General features: G+C 44.0%; 1 protein-coding gene across 1 annotated transcript in view; it reads right to left on the bottom strand.

Annotated features, from left to right (window-relative positions):
- Positions 1-22974, bottom strand: part of LOC119374853 (forkhead box protein N3-like) — a 64275-nt gene that overhangs the window by 13209 nt on the left and 28092 nt on the right. Inside the window, 10 exon segments of the mRNA XM_049411116.1 lie at positions 2567-2717; positions 3984-4110; positions 5859-5907; positions 5909-5931; positions 7399-7446; positions 13903-13958; positions 15578-15726; positions 15893-16111; positions 18054-18239; positions 21136-21368. Of these exon segments, the coding sequence (XP_049267073.1) occupies positions 2567-2717; positions 3984-4110; positions 5859-5907; positions 5909-5931; positions 7399-7446; positions 13903-13958; positions 15578-15726; positions 15893-16111; positions 18054-18239; positions 21136-21342 (1215 nt within the window). The 5' untranslated portion in view covers positions 21343-21368.

Consider the following 22974-nt stretch of genomic DNA (forward strand, 5'->3'; position numbering starts at 1 on the left):
TCACTCTTGATAAGAAAGACAACTATGAAATATGACCCCACCAGCGCTTCATCAACCTAGCGAAAAGAAACACTTTCATGTTGCGATCTCACAAGAACAAACTTAGGGATTCTCTGCAACTTTTTCTGTAATTTCACTTCGAATTATTCGAAAAATGTTTGAGAAATATCCGAAAATTATTCGAAATTATTCGATTCGATTCGCACTCAGTCTTTATTATTCGAATTCGCTTCGCACCCAAAATTTTGCTATTCGCACAGCTCTACTAAATATTTTTTCATTTTTACTGTTTCTTGGCTTTTGCGTTTCCCGGCTCTTACGTTTATTTCTTACGGTCCCTTCAAAAACGCATCAGCAGGGCTCTACTGTATAAGTATTCGTGTTTCTTCAAGTAAAATTCAGTTGATAGTTTGTGCTCGTCTGTTGTAAGCGTTTTCTTCTAGTCCCCCTGTTTCTTGTGCAGAGGTTTTTCATTCAGTATGCTACACCAACTCGCCCACATCGAGCTCCTTCTGCACATAGTAACCACACAGGCATACACAGGAATGATAACGGGATAGAGAGACAGCGTTTCATTATGTTCACTCAAGGTCATGATGCGTGCTGACGTAACATCTTTCCCTCGTGCCACCCCTCCCTGTTCAGCTTCCAGCGTGCTCGCCAAGACGAGACAAGGGAGAAACCATTCAAGGGGAGCTGTGGGTCTTAAAACATGGTTTTTTAAAAGTTAGGTGAATGGCATGAAACTTAATACACTTCAGTCTTTTTTCCCACAAGTTTGAAATCTCTAAAATTTTTCATAGCTGCATTAGAACAAAAGATATGCAATTTCTAACACATATTTAATCATATTTCTTAAGGGGATTTTTAATAATAATAATAATAATAATAATAATAATAATAATAATAATAATAATAATAATAATAATAATAATAATAATAATATCTGGGGTTTAACGTCCCAAAACCACGATATGATTATGAGAGACGCCGTAGTGGAGGGCTCCGGAAATTTCGACCCCCTGGGGTTCTTTAATGTGCACCTAAATCTAAGTACACGGGCCTCCAGCATTTTCGCCTCCATCGAAAATGCAGCCGCGGCGGCCGGGATTCGATCCCGCGACCTTTGGGTCAGCAGCCAAGCGCCATAACCACTAGACCACTGTGGCAGGGCTACCGGGATTTTTGGCAACTTTCCTTTGACAAACACAAAAACAAAGTATCTGGCAAGATTGCCAGGAAGCTGTTCTAGCTGGTGATGCTATTTATTTTCTTACAATGCTGATCAAATTGATTCTCGATGATCAGAAATAGTATGCACGAGAAAAAATTTCACTCATACTTGCGTCTATTTATTTCGCATTCAAAGCTTGCTGAAAATAATCATATTAGCATCACCGGCTAGACCAGATTCCTGGCAGTCTTGCCACATACTTTCTTTTTTGTGCTTGGCAAAGCAAATTTGCCAAAAATCCCTTTAAGAAATATGCTTTTAGAAATTGCACACCTTTTGTTCTAATGCAGCTACCGAAAATCTAATTAGAGATTTGGAATCTGCAGAAAAAATTGAATAAGTTTCTTAAATTTCATTCAGTTCACCCAACTAATAAAAAAAAAGACCCGCATTTCCCCTTAATGTATGTGACAAAATCCCTGCAACTCCACTCGTTCTTGACGGATTGGAGAAATTTTTGTGGCAATCGATTCTTGAGGCAATAAGCTTGATACTGAGGTCATTCGCTTAAAGGGACACTAAAAGCACATATTAAGTTGACGTTCATTGTTGAAGTAACGGTCCAGAAACCTCGTAGTGCTACTTTTGTGCCAAGGAAGTGCTTATTTTGAAACAAAATCACGTTTTAGTGGTCCGCATCGTGTTAGCGCACTTCAAATCACCTGCCTGAAAGCAGTGTTTCTCACGTCACTGCTGCCGTGCCCAACGTTGCCCGCCTTTACTACGCGACTGTGTGCACTGGCGGCATGTGCCATTCGGGCATCTGGCAAGATCATGCGGCATTTTGCTGAACTTTCTGTCAGGGCAACTTTCACGAGCGCGCAAAACACACGCGGCAGTACGCGACACTGAAACTACCACTGAGACGCGACCGTGTGAGCAAAGCAGGGTGCCGGGCAAAGTGCAGTTCGGCGAAAACGGCACCTTTGAACCATGCGTGCCATTCCCCATGGCAACGCCAAAGAGGTTCTTTTTTTCATGAATCAAACAGAAATGAACAAGCAGCATTTTATTACGTCTCTTGATGCATGGAAGGTTCTTTTTTTATTGCAGCTAGTTTGATTACGAGTTATTAATTGTATTCAAACTCTCTCACGTCATCGGGATATTTCCAAAATGTGCCGCTCGTGGCACTCATCGTGTGATACATTTAGCTTAATTTCTCGGTAAGTAGGGCACTGCTGTTGATAATATTGTCGTTTTAGACGTTTTCATACATTAAGCTTTCACTCTGACATATATTGTTATTTGCCTTTAGTGTCCCTTTATTACTCGGAAAAGTGGTTCATGACTCCTTTAAAATCAAACATGACAACCAAGGAAGTTGCTTACTGAGATGGAGACGTGATACAAGGCATTGCCCGAATCCCCACTGAGGCCGTTTGAGAGCGAGGCACTGTACGTGTGATCCTCGCTGGGGCTGCTCGTGATCACCGTCGCGTTGGCACTGCCCGGAGTCTGGGCCACCTCGCTGCTGCGATTTCTGACCAACAAAAAAGAGAGGTCACACTTGAGATCGTAATACAGGCAACGACTGTGCCAGCTTAACAACTGGATGAATATGGCGTAAAAATTCGAAGCAACCTTGGGGCTACTTCTGCAAGAGAAGAGTTGGTGTCGATCTGACGAGTCTCGGCGCCAACTTTCTTGTCCGTGATCTCAAAAGAAGAAACAGCGCTAGAACAAGACAAAGATGAGAGGACACAAACACGGTGCAGTGTCCACTCGTTTTTGTCTTGTTCTAGTGCTGTTTCTTCGTTCTAAATCAGTATGTACCAACCAGCCCAATTCAAGATGCTAATACAGTCCGCAATCTACTTTTAGCCAGAGTTCTTCAATCATACGAGTTGCAAAACTCTCCATAGGTCCTACGTATCAAAATCCCAACTCCCCATTGGCCGAATTCAGGGGTGTCTGCTGATTGTCACGTCATATTCTGATAAAAAAATGAACTAATAAACACTCATGACCATACCAGCTGCGTGCAGCATTGAGCAGCTTGCAAAAAACACACGCAGGGGCCGCGCCCCAGCGATCTAGTGTTCTGTATTGCTGCTCCCAGATGGCGCAACAATCTGCAGGCCCCCGCAGAATCGACCGTGGGTATGTCCGATTTGGGAACACAGTTTCGCAACCGGTATGATGGAAGAACTCTGCTCCACAGAACTTGTATGCTCGAGTCAAAGCACTTTTTAAGCTGTCAAGAACAGCTTGTACGTGGTTCGCGCAAATGCAAACAACATATTTCTCTGTTTATACTTTAGGCCACTATAATATTGCTAAGGTCTGACACATTTGTGAAAGGTATTGTCATTAAATCAGTAGTTCAGGTAAAACTGCCGTTTGGGCTGTAAGTTTTATGTGAAATATAAACATGAGGCTTACGAGACTGTTAACATAAGTTCCTGCAGTGAAGATGCACCGATTAAAATTTCAAACCATGGAGTAATGGCAGAAGCAATTGGCGTTACCTTTCTACAGTAACATGATATTTTTTTTTTCAGTAACGTAGGGCAATAACGCATTCCTTTTTTTTTAGCGTTAGTTTCGGGCATGCCTACAACACTGATTACAATGCATTTTCACAAAGTTTCAGAGACGTCAACAGGAACAGGGAAAGGCGAAAGAAAGACACCAACTGAATCATTTCGCATGCAACACTTGGTTTACGAACCTTTGAACGTGACATGCGCGCTTCAGTCGAAAAAGCTAAAGCTGAATAATCTACCCGCAAAACGGACATACTTACCGTAGCCTGAGGTGTTTCTTCGTGAACATGACCGGGCTTGGAGGAGAGTGCCGGTAGCCATCGTCCTCTTCATCTTCGTCTTCCTCGTCACCTTCAACATGCCACGTGCACATTAGCAATGCTTGGTCTGCCAATCACATTGACACGTATGATGGCACACAACTCAAAGACCTGTCTTGCAAAGTGTCGTGGTAGTTGTTTGCTGACCATAAGACAGCTTAGGCAGCTAATCGCAGACATGGAACCATAAGCATCGTATCATAAGTAGCATCGGAACCATAAATTAGTTCGTTATATCCAATACTCGTAACAGTACAGGTAAAAAGCGGCTCAGAAAAATCGGCCACCAGGCTCGCGCAACAATCCTAGATACAAAAACAAAATACAGTTGAACTCCACAATAACGAAATCCCTCAATAACAAAATTCCTGTGATTACGAAACATTTTCTTGTCCCCGGCAAACACTCATAGGATTAAATGCATTTCATATTTCTCAACAACGAAACGCTGCTGAACTGCAATCCCGCAATAACGAAAATTTACGCAAGATTTACCGCACGCAATATACTCGCGCAAGGTCAGCGGATAGCAAAACGCGCTGAAATGCCTCTGCTATACACTTAAATTGTGCAAAAAACTAACTGCATAACGCTTGCATGGGCGCCGCCATCTTTGTTTATAAAACCGGCACGCTGCCGGAAGTAGTTGCTCATGTCGGATGTCTTCATGGCCACCATGTTGTTCTCTGCACTTCAAACCCACTAGAAACGAGGTAATCATTACCTGTCTGTGGCATTTCAAACTTCGGTTCATACAGTGGCACAATCAGCGAAATGCGCTTTTTTCTTTATGCAGAATTAAGTGATTAAAATGATTAAATTAAATGATTAAAAATATTTTGAATCGCCTTTTAATATTTATTTTGCTTCATATTCTACCTTTCAAGCTTTTAGCCTCACGCGAACCAAATATTTCTTCATTACATCCGAGATCACGACAGCTCTTGCGCTTTCGATTTTGTTACAGAAAGAATAAATGTCATTGAAATGAACTGTGACCAACCAAAGTTCGCATTTAGTTCACTATAACCAATAATTCGCTATATCAGTGTTCATTACAACGAGGTTCAAATGTACGATTAGTTTTGACAATAATTTTTGTAAGAGAACAGACAGTAAGGCGTCATCGGATGATAATTTTTTTAACGCAACCAACCGCACTTTGTGCTTAACAAATGGCGACACTGGATATCAGCGTGCCTTGCTGAAGCGTGTTGCCTCTATCCCATGACTGTTTAAACTTTTTCAGGTGTCATTACATTCACACTTCAGATCAGCACCTTTCTGAAGTCACATTTACTACTACGATAATACTGGTAATATGAGATAAACTACATAAACCCTTTAATGACAGTTCACCAGTATAGTCATGAAATTCTGTACCAATGTAATCAATGACAACTATATTTGTAAAGAGCAAAAATCTGTCCTGCAGTTCTCACAATTTTCGTCTTTTTTTCACGGTTGTGAAGGGTTGACATTTTTGACTGCAACTGTTAGATCTTTGAAGCTGATTAGGAATGTTGAATGAACATTAAAAAATTCCCTGCAGGCTGCACGAATCTATAATATATAAAGACTGCTTAGATTGCTAAGCTGGCTAGCACTGTCTACAGACGAAGCATTAAGGATAGATCAAAAGCCAGAATAACTAAAAAAAATAGTGATGGAATTGAAAGAGGAGTAAAAACGCTACGCCGAGAAAGAAACATGCCAACAATGTTCCATGCTTGAACGAACGCCATTATTTTTGCACTCTCAAGATTACAACTGCTCACAGCCAACTTTTGCTTAGAACAACACAAGATAGCTTACTCAAAGGAGGCAGGATACTGGGCACATTCTGCAGGGCCAACATTGCAGCAGGCGGCGGCGTCAACGTCCTGATCTGCAAATACATGGGCGCACATCAGCGAATGCCAGCATCAGGATTGCCGGTCTTATCAAACACACTGCCGGACAAAGGGCCCTCTACTGCAACGCCAATCCAAATGCACAATTTTTTTTTCCGGTTTCTCATTTACTCGTGAGGTTTCGGGTCCCAAACCAACGCCAGAGCAATGAGAGATCCTGTACTAAGAGTGGAGCTCCCGATTATTTTTCAGCACCCTGGGGTCCTTTACCGTGCGGCTAAACATAAGCACGCGAGTGTTCTCAAGCTCCTTGACCACTGGCATGTGGCAGCCGGCAATTGAACATGTGACCTCGTGCTCCACAACAGTACATGACAACCACTGGGCCACCTTGACAGGGCTTCTCAGTTTCAGAAGCATGTCCTGTTTTTCACTCCCGTCATAGTTAAGATAAAAAAACGAAGAGCTAACGCTTGCACATGCCAGCACTTTTAAATGTATCATGCAATTTTATTACAGAATCTGCATCAATGCCATTGCTATCATTCAATAAATCCATCAACCTAACTATATGCATGTCATTAAGCTTTAAATTAACAAGGACCTGCATTCTGCAGTATGCAAAGCTAGGCAGTGGAATGCTATAAATCAATCAATCGGTCTGGATGCCATTTAGCTAAATTTAACAAGGACTTGCATTCTGCAGTCAGCACAGCTGTGCAGCGGAATGGCCAGGCAATTGATACCTGAGAGACAGGCTTGTCAGCATAGCAGGATACAAGCACCGTCTGTCATCGGATAAAATTACTCAGTAGCATCAATTACACTGGATAATTGAGAGTGAAGACTTTTACATACTCTAAGCATTCAGTGCCTACTGTAGGTACAGCGATGGAACTCTGCATTCTTATTCTACAATGAAGGCTTTTAAAGAATTGTACACGTCAAGCTTCGTCTTTTCAAACTTTTGCACATACTGCCACAAACGCATCAAGGCATAGGCATGTGCGGCGTTCCACATCGGCGGGGGCAAAGGTTCATCGCAGCCCCCTCCCCTCTATGAAGTCAATGTATGGGGCAGATTTTGCACCCCCCGGTGCGCACGTCTATGCATCAAGGTGAGTCCATGTAATGACCTATCGTCATTCCATTTGTCATTAATGCTATGTTTTGCATCACAAACAACTATTCAATGATGATTCACATACAATAAAACGTTCCCATCTCAGGTGAATCTGGCCTCAAGTCTGCAACAGTACTATATAACAGTTACAGTCTAATGTTAAAGGGAACAATCCAGAGATTATGCCTGTGAAACAACATAAAGACCGAAAGACGATCCTGTTCTTACGCATACATGCAACCAAAGCTGATTACATCAACCACTTCTTTCAACTAAAGATAATATTCCAGTTGAATATGGGCTCTCCTACTGGTTAGGCGTTCAGTTTAAGAGTGGACCCTTTCATACATGCAGCAATAACAATGCAGCCTGCGCTAACCTTTCGTTGAAGATGCGGCAAGCCTCTTCGACAGGAAGGGGAAGAGTGCTGAAATAACAAAATTAATTTGATTCGATAAATAACCGAGGCATCGTTCGAGGAGCAGTAAACGAAAGTTTTTTGCTCGCATGATGAACAACCCAGAAGTAATAAAAGAAAAAAGCAAAAATTCAAGAATTAGAAAAGTACAGAAAGTAGCTCCAGTTGCCTTGTTGTTTTAAAATTAAAATGCAGGGTTTAGCATATTGAAATTGCGCATTGCGTCATGAGTGACACTGCGGCATAGTGATCAAAATTAAATTTGTCGTTTTGGGAGTTCCCAAAAGCACCGAATATACGCATTTTTGCATTTTTCCAACACCAGAATGCATAAGAAGACTTCGACTTTTCTTTTTCTCTCTTTCTTTATTAACCACAGAAAGCTGACATACTTCAAGCAGTAAGAATTGCCACCAGTGGAGATTGGCACTATAGTGCAACCTGTCGATGGCAAATGTAATTACGGCAGTAAAATTAATTTACGCAGCAACTACACTTAAAGAGTGGTAAATGTAATGTACGTAAGATGTCTAATATTATTACTTTGCAAAATACTCAACCAGATACCATTACCACTATGTGATGCCCTAAACGACCCCTGCTGCAATGTTGCCACTGCTGTACTATTTTACGTTCCAAGTCCAATTATGATTTGAGATTGGCTAGACGCACACAAAAGAAAATACAGCGTCACATGAACAAGCTGGCTTCGCGCCGATGGGTATCTTTTTGTGAGTCTCTGGATCCACGAAAGCCTTTGTCGCTTATATGGCGAACTGTTCGTGGTCTGCATACAACCCTTGGTCAGCGCCACCCGTTTAAATCTGTGGCACTACATCTACAGTGTACGGAGTTGGACGTCGCAGAATCTTTCTGTAGAAGGATTGCTGGCGAGGCAAATCCCGCAGAAACGGGGATGGGAATGCCCGACTGCCCACTAGCTGCACGTGATCCCCGCATGGAGTGTCCGTTTTCTATGGAAGAACTAAACGCTGCGCTGGCTTTGTGCAGGCGTTCTTCAGCGCCGGGACCTGACGGCATAACCTACCGTGCTCTTTGTCACCTAGGGCCTCAAGCTCGGAAGGTACTATTGCTGCTATACAACGACTCCTGGCAGACTGGTATGGTTCCACAGGAATGGAAATCAAGTCGCCTGATTCCACTCCTCAAAGCTGGCAAGTCGCCTTTGGACATTACCTCCTACCGCCCGATTGCGCTAGCTAGTTGTGTGGGAAAGGTACTGGAAAGGATGATCCTGACGCGACTAGAATGGTACTTAGAATACTACGATATCTACCCAGATGCTATGGCCGGGTTTAGACGCGGTCGCTCGTCAATAGACAATGTGGTTGACTTGGTGACATACGTCCAACACCAGAAGGCCTGCAAACGATTATCTGCTGCTTTGTTTCTCGACGTTAAAGGGGCTTACGACAATGTCACCCACGAAGCCATCCTAAGCGCGTTAGAAGCGGTAGGACTTGGTGGCAAGATCTATATGTGGGTGCACAGCTACTTGCAAAAGCGATCATTTCACGTGCAGACAGAGAATGGATCGACACCCGATTATTATGGCAGCCGTGGTGTCCCTCAAGGAGGAGTGCTAAGCCCGACCTTGTTCAACCTGACGCTCATTAAACTAGTCGACAACCAGCCAAGCAGCGTACGACTTTCCATTTATGCTGACGACATCTGTATATGGTCGTCAGCTGTGACGCGGCTTCAACTTCGCGCTCGACTTCAGAAGGCAGCTACAGTGACATCTCGCTACCTGCGTAATCAAGGACTCGAAATCGCAAGTGAAAAGTGTGCAGTCGTGGCATTCACCAGAAAGCCAATGTCCGCTTACGGCATATCAGTTAACGGCCAATGTGTGTCATCCAGCAGGAGTCACAGATTCTTGGGAGTCATAATCGACAGAGACCTGTCTTGGACTCCTCACGTAAACCATGTGAAAAAGCGGCTGAACGCTATCTGTCACCTGTTCAGGTTCCTCGCAGGAAAAACTTGGGGAGTATCCATACACTCTATGTTGCAGCTGTACCGGGTATTATTTATCGGGTTCCTGCGATACAGCCTACCTGCAATAGCCAATACCTGCAAAACTAACCTTCGTACGATACAAGGCATTCAAGCTCAGGCTCTTAGGATATGCCTTGGTTTACCACGCTGCACTTCAACGGCTGAAACCATTGCAATTGCTCAGGACTACTCGATCACGACGCACATCACCGTTGAGACCATGCGCATTTACCTCAGGCAATATGCCAGGAATCCTTCCCACCACCTGGCAAGCCTCGCTGCAGAAAGGCCCCGTACGACATTTAGCGCAACTGTCTACGCCCATCGCGCATCGTTCACATCAGGGTATGCGCCCGCGGAGAAGCCGGTGTTTCCTCCGTGGTACATGTACCTTCCACAAGTACGCCTAACAATTCCAGGGCTGCAGAAGAAATCAGCTTTATCCACCCCAGCACTAAAACAATTGAGCCTACTTTTCTTGCACGAAACCTACAGTAACCACGTACACATCTACACCGATGGGTCGACCACGGCATCCAGTTCCGGCGGTGCGGTGGTGATACCAGCACGAGAAATAACCCTACGACTCAAAATATCCCATGTAACTGTATCTACTGGCGGCAGAACTTACGGCTCTGCGTTGTGCCCTAGAGTACATCGATTCGGAGAAACCGAGCAGATGGGCTGTTTTCTCCGACTCGAAACCGGCGTTACAGTGCCTGCGGTCACCCCTCCGACGCGGATGCCATGAACAGCTTACGTACGAAACTCTCAAGATTCATCACCGCGTCAAAGAAAAAGGCCACGAGGTTGACTTTCAGTGGCTACCTGGTCACTGCGGGATCAGTGGCAATGTTTCCGCAGACAATGCTGCTCGCACATCCCATCAAGAAGAGACAACCGTTCCGATTCCTCTTTCCAGGACTGACGCTGCGAGGCAGCTTCGTCACCTGGCATGTAGTCTCTGTTTGGCGGAATGGAACATGCCAAGTATACGACGTACGAGACTCCACCAAATAAACCCTATGCTGGAACTCCGACCTCCATCCGGACTTCGTCGACGTGAAGCTTCACTTCTTTGTCGGCTTTGGTTGGGAGTCGCCTTCACGAAGGCATACACAACATTAATTGGAATCACCAACAGTGCGGCATGCGAGGTCTGCAGTACTGAGGAAGACATTGATCATCTGCTATGCCGCTGCCCTCGATTTGCCTCCGAAAGACGAACTCTTTCTAATGCGATGCGACGATTGGACGATCGGCCGCTCTCCGTGCAGATGCTTCTGGAGCACCGTCCCCATCGCTCGTCGGCCCACAAGGCAGTTAAAGCACTTTTGTGCTTTTTAAGGACTACGGGCCTGTGTGAACGCTTGTGAGCGCTTGTGACTATTTTTACAGTGCCACCGCCACATACGCGTCAGTGCATTTATTGATCATTTCCTTTTTTTTTTTTCGCTCCCCCCTCTCTCTCTGTCTCTCCCATCTTTCTACTCCCCTTCCCTTTCCCCCGGCGTAGGGTAGCCAACCAGACTGCTGTCTGGTTAACCTCCCTGCCTTCTCCTTTTCGTATTCCTTCCTTCCTTCCAAGTTTACACATGTTTTTCACTGATTGCATGAACAAGTGTGAAAGAAATGACAAAAACTAGAAAGTGCCCATCCTGTGTTTTCTATTCTGTGCTATTCTGAGCCTTTTTCACGCTTTCTCACATCACGAGTCAAAACCATCTTGTCCAACTTTCCTTTGTGTTTTGCAAAAGACGTGACGTGCAAAAGGCATGTCATTCACTTCAACCCAACAACAGTACTGGCTATTCATTCTAAAAAGACAGGGCGTGCAAACACGGACACAAGAAAGAAGCCAGGAAACCACAAACGTTTGTGGTGTCCTGACTTCTTTCTTGTGTCCGTGTTTGCACGCTCTGTCTTTTTAGAATGAATGCTTACCAACTAGCTCAGCTCTCTGTTATTCTAAGTACTGGCTCGCTCAGCTGTAATGCCTCATTACTTTTTTATTTTTTATTTTATTTTTTAAATGAAAAGCTTTTGCATAAGAAGCACCTACCCATGTACACCTTCTATAAAAAAAGGAAATAATGAAAGCTTGACGACATCTAGATTTTAGCACTAGAAAAATCTAACACATGAGAAACGACAGGACAAGTGCTTGTCCTGTTGTCTCTCATGTGTTCGTCCTTTCTAGCGCTAAAATCAAGACGTTGTCAAATGTTCACCAACTTTCCCAGCAACAAAGTTCTTTTTAAAGGGCAAGTAAACAGGATCAGACTTTTTTTACACCCCGCCAAACAAGCTCGCCAATTCGTACAGTAGACCGCTGCAATCACATTTTCCGAATATTACAGCGCTGCGCGTCGCGCAGACCCGCCATTTCGAAAAACAATTCCCACGCTTCTTTCCTTCGCCGGACCAATCCCCCTTGTACGCACAGTGACACGGACTTGTCCATGGGCAACTTGACGTACCAGTGAGCTCGTCGATTTGTCTAAACCAGGTCTCAACAAGTTAATGTCAGTTCCTGTTCCCACCCACAGCTACGAAACTGCACCTTGTTTCTTGGCCCTGCGGTGATGCGGTTTCGGCCACGCAGTTGTCGGGTTGTTGCGCATATATTCCTCGCCCTGCATAGCACCTGCACGCACTTCGCCTTCGACATGAGCAACACGTGGAGGAACAGGGAGGAAGCGCTGTTGGCTGCAAATTGAGCAGAGAGAGGGGGAATCTCCGGTAGCTCTGATGGATCGCGCTTGCTTAGCAAGCGGGGTTCTTTTCTCTCATGCCCCTTCGTCGTCTTGGAAAGCAAGCACGCATTCCTGCTGCATTGCGAACTGTCACAAAGGTTTGAAAATACCGAAGAGCTGAAAACTGCCCGTCAAGTCACGGAGCACATGCGACAATGTAAACAATAAACAACCAGGAGCCACAGCAAGTGAAAGTGCAGTGCGAGTGATCGAGCTCGCCGATGACATCAATTGCTGACGTCGTGTCACGTTGCCGAAGTGGGCGGAGTCACGACGACGGGCTGCGCTTTCCCCTCCCTGTGGCGGAGAAGGGTGGCGAGGCCGCGCAAAAATTTGAAACTAGCTGAAACGGATGTTCTAACCCCTGTAACTTCTTTATTATAGCACGTATTCGCAAAATTCTTTAGCAGCATGTTCACATAGCAAAACTGCGCATATTCCTCTTCATTACAATTTTTGGACCTCGCAGTTGTTTACTTGCCCTTTAAATAATGAAAGTTTTGTCACTATCACTGATTACAACTGAGCTTATGGTGAATGCCATTTTGCACCAAGCAATGACTGAAATGGTTTTTGCATACCTCTCCTAGTGTCCTGCAGACAGTAGTACACTTAAATGGTCAAGTATACATAAATATTGCTATATTTCAAAATGAAACTAGCAATAGACTGAGAAGAAATTGGAGACATCTCAATCAACGACACCACACGTGATGACCAGTTCGTAACCACCACTAATTGTTTAGCAACGGTAGAATACGACTAATGCTCTTACAGCAGTACGTGCTAAGCCAGCTTCTAATATTAGTATTACCTCGTCAGGGCATCGGAAGAAGTAGAAAAATCTGGCTGTTGTTAATACATAAAGATGGCTATTGGAAGAAATAGTTACGGCTGTGTTGATGCTTCTCAAGCAACATTCTAATGTTTGTTGGGCCGGCGCATAAGTTGAGAGCACGGAAATTAGGTGCCAGCAACCACTAAACCAGCTCGAGATTTTATAGCAGCGTTCGGCACGGGCAGCTTTTGTACACTTTGCTGCCCAAGAACGTCGCACTGCATATTTGTTCTTTTTGTATATTATTATACTGTATTCTATACTTTTGCATTATTGAATATTGCTACATATTATGTATTCTTGTATTGACAGATTTGCTGCATTTACTCAAAGAAGCTTAAGCTAAGGATCACAAAGGGGAGGAAGGCCGTATCTAGCCATCTAAAAATATGGGAACAAGAAACTTCCCTTCTGTGCGGCATCTACCGTGCAGAATTCAATGCACGTTTCTTGTATCTAAAAGAAGTGAAAATCTCTCAGCTGTAGGGAGCAGATATCTAATTCAGGTGATCACTGATTGCTGAAGACTGGAAGATTTTAACGAGGCTAAAGAATCTGCAACATCACACTAAAATACCAGTCCTTGGGTTGCACATGAAACTTAAAGTGCAAAAGACTGCCCTTCATTTTCCCTCCACTAACAATTAATGAACAGTTTTTTTTTTTGCGAAATAAGATAATACAGGATGCAGACACTACTTTCACAGACTAAATTGATCCAGTGGCGTCTTTTTTACCATCACTGGCTAGAACCATCCTGTTCGTCACATTTCTGCCATCAGATCACATTTGCCCCTTTCACCAGACACATCTGCCGATGAAGAGAACAGAAAGGATTGCAATGCTTACTAGGTGATGGAACATTGTTCTGGGCTTGAGATGGGTCTGGAGACGAGGCTTTATCACTGCAAAGACAACGACCAACACACACACAGAGATAAGCCCAACAGACTCCCAATATCACTCGCTTAAATTTTTAATAGGCGAAACGCGTCTGCTGGCAACACCTTGCGACGTGCAGTGCAGAAGCAAAACTCGGTACGCGAAACGGAACACGCATTGAAATGAGGACCAGACCTTTACCTTTCTGTTTCGTTGTTGTCCTGAGAAAATGCTCTATTTCCTGTTTTAGATATAACAGAACTTTTTAACTTCCCCTGGTGGCTATCACAGTGCTACGACATAAGCTAAAGATCAGGTGGGCAATCCCGAATGTGGAGCTTAAGACAAATACTTAGTACACGCCTTTGAAAACGCCTATTCTCAAGCTGGAAGTACTTTGTTACTACACTCTATTACAACCTAAGAAAGAATGTAAGCTCCACCCACACAACTGCAGCATGCCTGCCCTTCGCCTGTGAATACAGTTGCTCTAACTAGTTTCCGCTTGAACCGTGAGTACTTTTTTTCAGTTAATGTAAATACTGCCCATATTATGAGCTAAAGGCTCGCCGTTACAACACAAAACATTACCTTTGGCTGAGCAGGGATGTCAGAATCGCGGACAAAATTTACAAGGACATTACAAGTTTCTGACCTAACGTCAGCGAACCAACCATGTCCCGTATGGGAAAGTCAACTGTCTGAAACACTCGAGAAGTGCTTGACATCATCAAAATCAGTAAGCGCTATTGGATGAAGCATTTATACAAATTCTCTCCGTGGGAGAGACAGTGATGGCTCTGGGCAGAGCTGAGATTTTTTTTCTTAAGCTGTAACCAAGTATAGTACATGTTTTCAATGCCAAACTGGGGAAGTGCATTTCAAAAGAAATCGTTAGTGAAGTTTCAGCCATGAATGGTTCTAAAGGCATTGTTAATAACCTGTCGGGCCGGCGCATAAGTTGAGGGCACAGAGTCGGGTGCCAGCAACCACTAAACCAGCTCGGGCTCCTGTCGCAGAACTCGGAACGGGCGACTGCTTCAAGCACTGTCGCCCAAGAACCTCATCCTGCTGAACAATGGATGTCCACACTTCTTTTCCGTGGAAATGGCTTCAGTCGAATAAAAGGTCCTACACGAGGCTTGAAAATTTTCAGGTGCATCTAACTATAGGCGGAAACAGTCAAGAGTCTGGCGGAATCTCGTCTGGTCGGGCACAAACATATATAAACATAAAACATAAAAGAAAACGCCAACCAAGTTATTGTGATGCCGACCCGTTATTGTGAACAAGGCTCCAGCGCGGGAGTTGAAACACCTTTTAAATTTGTGTTTTTACCTTGTTCGTCGTTTATTTTTTCTTGTTTTACTTGACTATAGGCAAGAAATCAGGAATGTAAAAGCAGATAGGCATAATGCATGTGGCTTACAGGCCGCGAAAATCCAGAGGTAATAAATCTGAATGATGGTGTATAAATTTCCTAGTTTGCACAGTAAAGCGTTATGCTTGTGCAACAAGTACAACAAGCAAATCAATAGCTACAGGCATTTGAAGCGTGAAAATTGAAAGCATGAACAGAGAACAGCTTCTAAACTAGTTTTTCATAGTTCAAGTGCGAAGAGTTGAAGGAGTCGGTGCTTACCCATCGTCTTGAGAAGGCACTGAGTGAGGTGTCGAAGGGGCTGCCCAGTTGAGGTGAGTGTAGGGAAAACAGGGCGTCTTGCGCATCGCCTGCAGCAGGTTTGGCCGGAACTCTGGGTCGATGCACCACAGGGATCCCTTGCCAATGTTCTGCAATGTGCACGCACACAAAAACACATAAACACACACACTTGAAAGAGCAAGAAAGGCAAGCTAAAACGGTTTCAGTCTCCCCTTCCACTTTGTGCGCACGACTATCGCAGCGCTGCTGCCTTCTAGTCCAGATGTTGCTGCCCACACTAGTGATCTCTCTCACCTGTCCTTTGTCCTTGTCGACCTTGCGGAAGCACTTGTTGAGGGAGAGGTTGTGCCGGACCGAGTTCTTCCAGCCCGTGGGGGCCCGCTGGAAGTACGGGAAGTGGCCCAGGATCCAGGCATAGATGTCCTTGACGGGAAGGGCCTTGCCGGCCGACTCCTCGATCGCCATGAAGATGAGGCAACTGAACGAGTACGGGGGCTTCGATGTCACGTGCACCTGAGAGAAAGTGCCAAGTCATCCGTCCATCCATCCATAGCCAGATGTGTACAGCGAAGTCCACTGAAGAAAGCCAATGCTCAACTTTCAACAAAGAGGATGCAGCTGACAAGTCTGTTTTAACTCTGTCTGTTTTTTCGAGTTGCTGTGGCACAATGAGTATGCATAAGAATGCAAATGAGATCTCAATTACAATGCACAAGGCACAATGCAGAAACACAACTTCATCCTCAAGATGTGCAGATGAAGTATGCAACGGCGTAGAGTCTAACCTCGTTGCAATGAGGTCTATTTGACACGAAAATAGCTTTGTTATGTAGAAAAACTTGTTTTAAATGTACACTCATAACACTGTTTTAATGGCAAGACTATTTACTCGTTTACTTCACGATGTCTGTATTCTTTACACCAAGGCTTGACTGTATGTCAAGTGTGTGATAGCAGAGTGTGCATTTTTGCATGGCTGGCAAGAGCTCGACTATACTGCTATAGAGCCCAGCTTTCGTCCAGTCGCCTTTTCACATCTTACATTGTACATGTCAGACAAAAAATGAATCCTCAGTGAGTGGCTCAAATGAAAAAGTTGATAAAGAGAATGATTCGCTGATCGACATATTGACCCGACATGTACATCACATAGGTAGCCAGACAGGTGGCTACAGTGCAGACTTTATGTAACAGGTCTAGCCATACATGTGGTAACACAGAAAGTTGAATGAAGCCTTGCCAGATATGGGAGTTATGGGCCCTCGGCGATTCACTGATGGTACACAGATTGATTTGAATGATGGATAAGATAGGTACGTAGGTAAACAGATAAGACTTGCACATTCTAACCTATGTACAGCTGCATGCCTCTACAACGAACACTTTTATAAGAAATTACCTGCATGCCAATTCATTTTATACATTCCGGCTCCATTACGAGCGTTACGGTGTGTGTCACTCGCAACAAACTGACCACCTGTTCAATGAAAAGTCTGAAGGGATAAATGTTAGCGCAAACAAAGCATCGAAAAAGAAAGAGTAGATGCAGAAAAGGTCGCGTGCTAAACCACGCGACCTTGCTGCTTCCTAGTTTTTCTTTCACGAGTATTTGTTCCTTTATGCTAACACATGTATGCCTTCAATGTCAACCAACTCGCCCAGCAACAAGTCTTACTTAAGTATTGAAGGTCCTGACCATTTCGTAATAAGTAGACTCTCGTTAAACGGAACCTGAAGGGACCAGGAAAATGCGTTCCGTTTAACAGGAGTTCCGTTCACTCAGAGATGAACAAGGGTGCAGAATCCAGGCATGAAACCAATCATATTAGAGGCAGTTGTTCCGTTTAACCCTTTGACACGCTATATACACAATTGTGTACACCACTTGTTTTTGTTAGTTGTATCGACTAGTAGCTAAGAAAGAGTCGGATACATTGAGCTTTGGATGAATTGAACCTCTTGCATAATAAATTTGTCTTCATTTAACTTTATTTTGCAGTGTAGCATTGCGTACGATTACTTTGCTGAAGGCTCTACCACATTCGACGTGCCGCTTCCAGTGAGCCACATCTAAAGTATAATTTTTCTTTGCTCAACACTGACATAACCGAAAACAAATTAGCACTATATTTCTAGCTTGAGATTTGATTCTATTCATGTGAAAAGAAGGCATGACTGACTTCAGAATAAACATTTAATTGCAACTTAATTGGGAATAATTACTATAACACATATAAATTAGCATATTATGACATTATTTTTGTTGCAATGGAATATTGAGTGCCTTGAAATAATTTTGTATCGATTTGACGCATTTACCGACAGTTCTTTATAGGTAGCGTCTGAAAGGGTTAAGACATTTCCGTTTAGTGAGAGTCTAGTGTACAGGCATTTGGCTGCAACAGGGGCTGCTCATACGCGTGAAAATACGGCGAGTCGAAGTGTTTTGCCAGACCTGGGGGTTGTAGGGCACCTGTCCCGGGGGCCCCCACTCCCGGGACTCGTCGTCCTCGCCCGCCGACGTGGCCGACGTCGTGCTGCCCGAGCTCCGGCTGCCCGTTGCCGCAGCCGCCGTCCCGTTCCCCTGGTGGTTGGTCGCCGAGGATGGCGGCCCAGCTAACTTGCGAAGCAGGTTTGTGTCCTGTGGGATGGGGAAGAGAGAGGGGAAAAAACGGTCAGTCCCAGTCCTGACCTTTTTCCCTAAGTGAGCCGACCAAGTGAGTCTGGGACTGCTCCAAGGTGACCAGGCAGGCTCGCCAACTTGCCTTTGAAACTAAACCAAACATGTTTTCCAGGTCATGCAGAAATAGTTAATTCGTTTTATTTTATCTCTTTGCAACACGACATCCTCATTCGGAGATGAAACTTACTTTTGCCATTTGTAATAATAATAATTGTGGGAGTTTAACGTCCCAAAACAACGATATGATTATGAGGGACACTGTAGCAGAGGGCTCCGGAAATTTTGACCTTCTGGTTGTACAAACCTAAACCTAAATACACAGTCCTCAAGCATCTTCGCCTCCATTGAAAATGTGGCGGCTGCGGCCGGGATTCGATCCTGCGACCTTCGGGTCGGCAGTCGAGCGCCATAACCACTCGACCACCGTGGCGGGTGTTTTGCCATTTGTGTGCACTAGTGGCAAGGAATAGACCACAAACAGGGAACTAATGGTAAATTATGCATACTTGTTTCCTAATGTTCCTTTATATCATTTCTGATTGTAATATTTTGCTACGCACTGTCGCTTTGGTGAAGGCAGTACCGTGTTTAACGAGACAATGAACGTGGGGAGTTTCAGCAGGAATTTAAAAATATTTTACTTTTTGGGGAATGGTCGCTGCCAGCAGACGACTACTGCATGCAATTTGAGTGGGTCGAACTTGGTTTATGAATAAATATAGCATGACTGACTGTACAATAATTAGAGAATTATCAATGTCGTAATTACAATTAACTGCTGTAAAATATGCAATAATTTATTCTAACACTCTCATTTACTTTAAATTTGGTCTCCAGAACCTTGGCACCAAATTATGCAAATTTCACACAATTATAGACAGTATGTCATAATGCGTGTTGCAAAGGGTTATGGCGAAAAAGCAGCTGAGGCTATGGTGCGCCAGCCACAAGGTGTTAGGTAATGAACAGTGAAATGATACAGTTGTAAAGCTTATATAAAAAGCCAGATTCTTTTAAAAAGTTAGACACATCCGACAAAATTACAAGAGGACCATTTTCTAGAAGCAAGGTAGGGTGGAAAGATGTGTGTTGTTTGTATAGTTTGCCGAAATATTTTTTTGTCTCAGCACAGCAATATGTGGACATGGGATTAGGATGTGTATAACTGTTAACGGGGTATTGTCACGAAAATTTTCAGCAGTATTTTTGCGTCAAATGAAAGGCCAAGCCCTCAAGAACCTATAAAATGTACTGCTAAGCATGAGTACACACTTAAAAACTAATTACAGTATGGTTTCAAGAGCTAGTTTCAGTTCTTACTGTGCCCTGATGTCACAATGCAGTATGAGCTTCTTGACACGTGCTCGCGCAAGGTATCGTGACGTTTCCACGGCCGCTCCGCATTGTGGCTTTGTTGGTGACGCACAGATGGCCATTTTGAATGCTTTGATGATGCGTGAGCGGCCATTTTGAAACTTTTGGTACCTGAAGTCATAACAACTAGCCAGACTGCTACAAGAAGTCACCATAATTAGTACTGTAGCCTGACGTCAAGCTAGTGTCTATGTCGGTAGGCACATCATGAGAAAATTGACTTTAATATCAAGATAAAATATGTTATCAGCATTTGCTAAGCTTCACACTTCCTCAGAGCTGTCTCTGCATAAAGGAGATTTGTATGGCAGAGTAAACTCACCTTCGAAAAATGGTGTCAGAACCCCTTTAAGGTTATAGGTTAAGTAAGTAGTATGCATGGTGTAAAAGCTGTCTGGACACTTATACCAACCTTTGTACACTATCACTATAAAGAAACAAGTTTTTGTTCAACTTTTCTTTTTGTGCGTGTACCCTCCACATCATTGGTATAGCTACAAGGTGGGGGATGTGCCATCAAAGATGGCATATCTGCAATGGCAGCATGAAGAACAGCTCAAAATAATGAGAATTACAACAATAACACTGCAGGATTTATTGTTACAAAGCTACACCAGTGTTACATGAGATAACGTAGTAGACGTCTCAGGATTATTACAGCCACCATTTGTTCCTTAACATCCACCTAACCTTAAAGCACACAGTGCATTATTTCACAGAACTACCACTGTTGAAAACGAATGACCTCACTAGATTTGATGCCTTGATAAAACGGAAAGCTCAGTGCCATTGCTAACACACAAGGAGAGCTGCCTGCGCTAAGGACAATTTGGAAGCACAAGCCGATGTCCTATGTCCTTTGCGAGAGTTTGTTGGGCCGGCGCATAAGTTGAGAGCACAGATTCAGGTGCCAGCAACCACTAAACCAGCTCGAGATTTTATAGCAGAGTTCAGGACAGGCAGCTTATGTATACTTTGCTGCCCAAGAACCTCACACTGCCATTTTACTTAAAAGAAAAAAAAAGTCCCTCACAAGGCTGTGCCACAAATTCTGGTTAATTACTACAGAATAACGGAGAGCTGAGCTAGTTGGTAAGTATTCATTCTAAAAGACAGGGTGTGCAAACGCGGACGCAAGAAAGAAGTCAAGACACTACTCAAACCGACTAACTGAAAAGGCGCACAATGGCAGAAAAGAAAGAAGGCACGAAATCTTATCTGTGCATGCCCAGGCGATAGGCAAAGCTATCAATCCAGCACGCGTGGAGGTCTACGTAAAAGATAACTGTTAAGACATTTGATTTCTTCTTGATGCAATTAACTTGATAAATGATTGCATTTTCTTTCTGAGTGTTTTCTCGCTTACTAAGTGTCTTCTCGCAGCAAGCATCGTGATTTTGGTATTGCGAAAGAGCAATTTACTGCTAATAGTGTAACTTTAATGTAAAACCGAGAGAAGCAGGGATTATGCACCACCCACCTGCAGCCAGCTGAGGCTAGTGAGCTCGTCGTCGTGGCCGCCACCGCCGCCTCCCCCCTTGGCACTACCGTCGGGCAGCAGGGGTGCCGGTCCGCGAGGAGTCAGAGCCCCCGGAGGGGTGGCGCCCCCTCCGGGCACCCCCTCGCGGTGCTGGCACGGAGCCACCTGCGCTGCGTCCTCTCGCATCGGGGGCTCTTCTACCGCCATGCCCCCCAGCGCCCACGGGACGCCACCTACGCAAGAGAGTTTCCAAGATTCTTTGTTAATCGTGACACCACGATCGTGTTAATTATGATGGAAACCTTAATGAAAACTAATGGTAATGAAGTCAAGGAAGGTAGAGGGGACGTATAGGTATAGAAGACGTGTAATATGATGCAGGGACCCTGACGGTGGCAAGGTGTCTCTTCGTTCACTTTACTCTCTTCCCATCTATATCATAATTACTACGATACACTCAAAATAGTACAAAATGTTCCCAATACCTTCTTTGGCTTTATTATTTGTTGCTTTTCATTAAGGTTGTATCAAACAAAGAAACAAGCCTTCAAGATTCCCTTTTTTCATTCATCACAATGGAAAGAAACACCAACAGTGCGTCATCTACATGCTCCGCTGTTCGCGTTTCTTTCAAACCTGTTTGTAACCTGACTGGTAATAAAGAGCCACTGAAGTCATCCATGATACATTCAAGCATGACTCTAGCATCTTTTGATTACCACCAAGGTAAGAGCCACATGAAAACAAATGTGAACAGTGGACCATTAACGCACTGCGCTGTTGGCGTTTCTTTCCATCAACCCTGGAACGCGCAACATGGGCAAGCATATTTTACAGCAACACCACGACGTCCCTGCATACCTGTGCGCTGATTAATACCCCTCAATCGAGTGCTACCGGTAGCACTGAATGCCCCATATACTGTCCTACAGTACAAATTTTGTGTAGGAAGGACCTCTTATAATTCATGCAGCACGCAATAATTACAAAGCAGAAATTGCATAACATGAAAAGGCAAAAACGGAAACCTGGAGAAAAAAGCAACTAAGAAAAAAGAAAGCAACCAAGAGTTAAAAGATGGGCGATAACAGAACGCCTCTGCAATGAAGTTACCTGAGAAAGAAAAGATCACTTGTGTGCCTGGCCATATTGTGAGCCCTAAGGTGCACAATGTTTACAATGAAATGAACTGTATAAGGAAGTATAACGAAGGCCCTTCAATACTACCTGACTCATGCAAGTTCCTTGCGGCAGCTGTGTGCATGAGTCCGGCCTTTATTTGGGCATATAACGTAACATTACGCTATCTAGTCTACTCTGACACTTTCTAGCTTCTTTTTACCCCTGTGATATGCAGGGTATTCCTATAAGACATTCACGCTTTTATTAAATTCCGTTGTCATGCGTTCAGCAACATCCTCACTTAGCTTTGAAAGAATTCCATTGCTGCACGCACAGAAGACACAAGAACTTGCAGCAGTCGAGTTTCCTGCACTGCTTACAAAGAAAAGGTTGCTACCCTTACATAACCTATCCCATTTACAGCTCTTTTTTTTTATGAAAAAGCTTGCTTTACCACGTTCAACTTGATAAAGCAAGCTTCCTCGATACTTCTGATGTATGCTGTAGCTCCCTCGCCCCTACACTGCACATGGTACAACATTCTCTATACGATTACTAAAGTTGGGCTACAGATTATGGGCAAATCGTCGATGAAATTACATACTAGTTCCCAATTAACTTGTTCTGTAAAAATTGAAGATAATGATCTTTTTCCTTGTTTATGTCAAGCAACGAAACATACAGAAAATGCATTCGTAAACACTGCGAGTGAGACAA

Source organism: Rhipicephalus sanguineus, chromosome 11 (assembly GCF_013339695.2).
Source record: "Rhipicephalus sanguineus isolate Rsan-2018 chromosome 11, BIME_Rsan_1.4, whole genome shotgun sequence".
Lineage (NCBI taxonomy): Eukaryota > Metazoa > Arthropoda > Arachnida > Ixodida > Ixodidae > Rhipicephalus > Rhipicephalus sanguineus.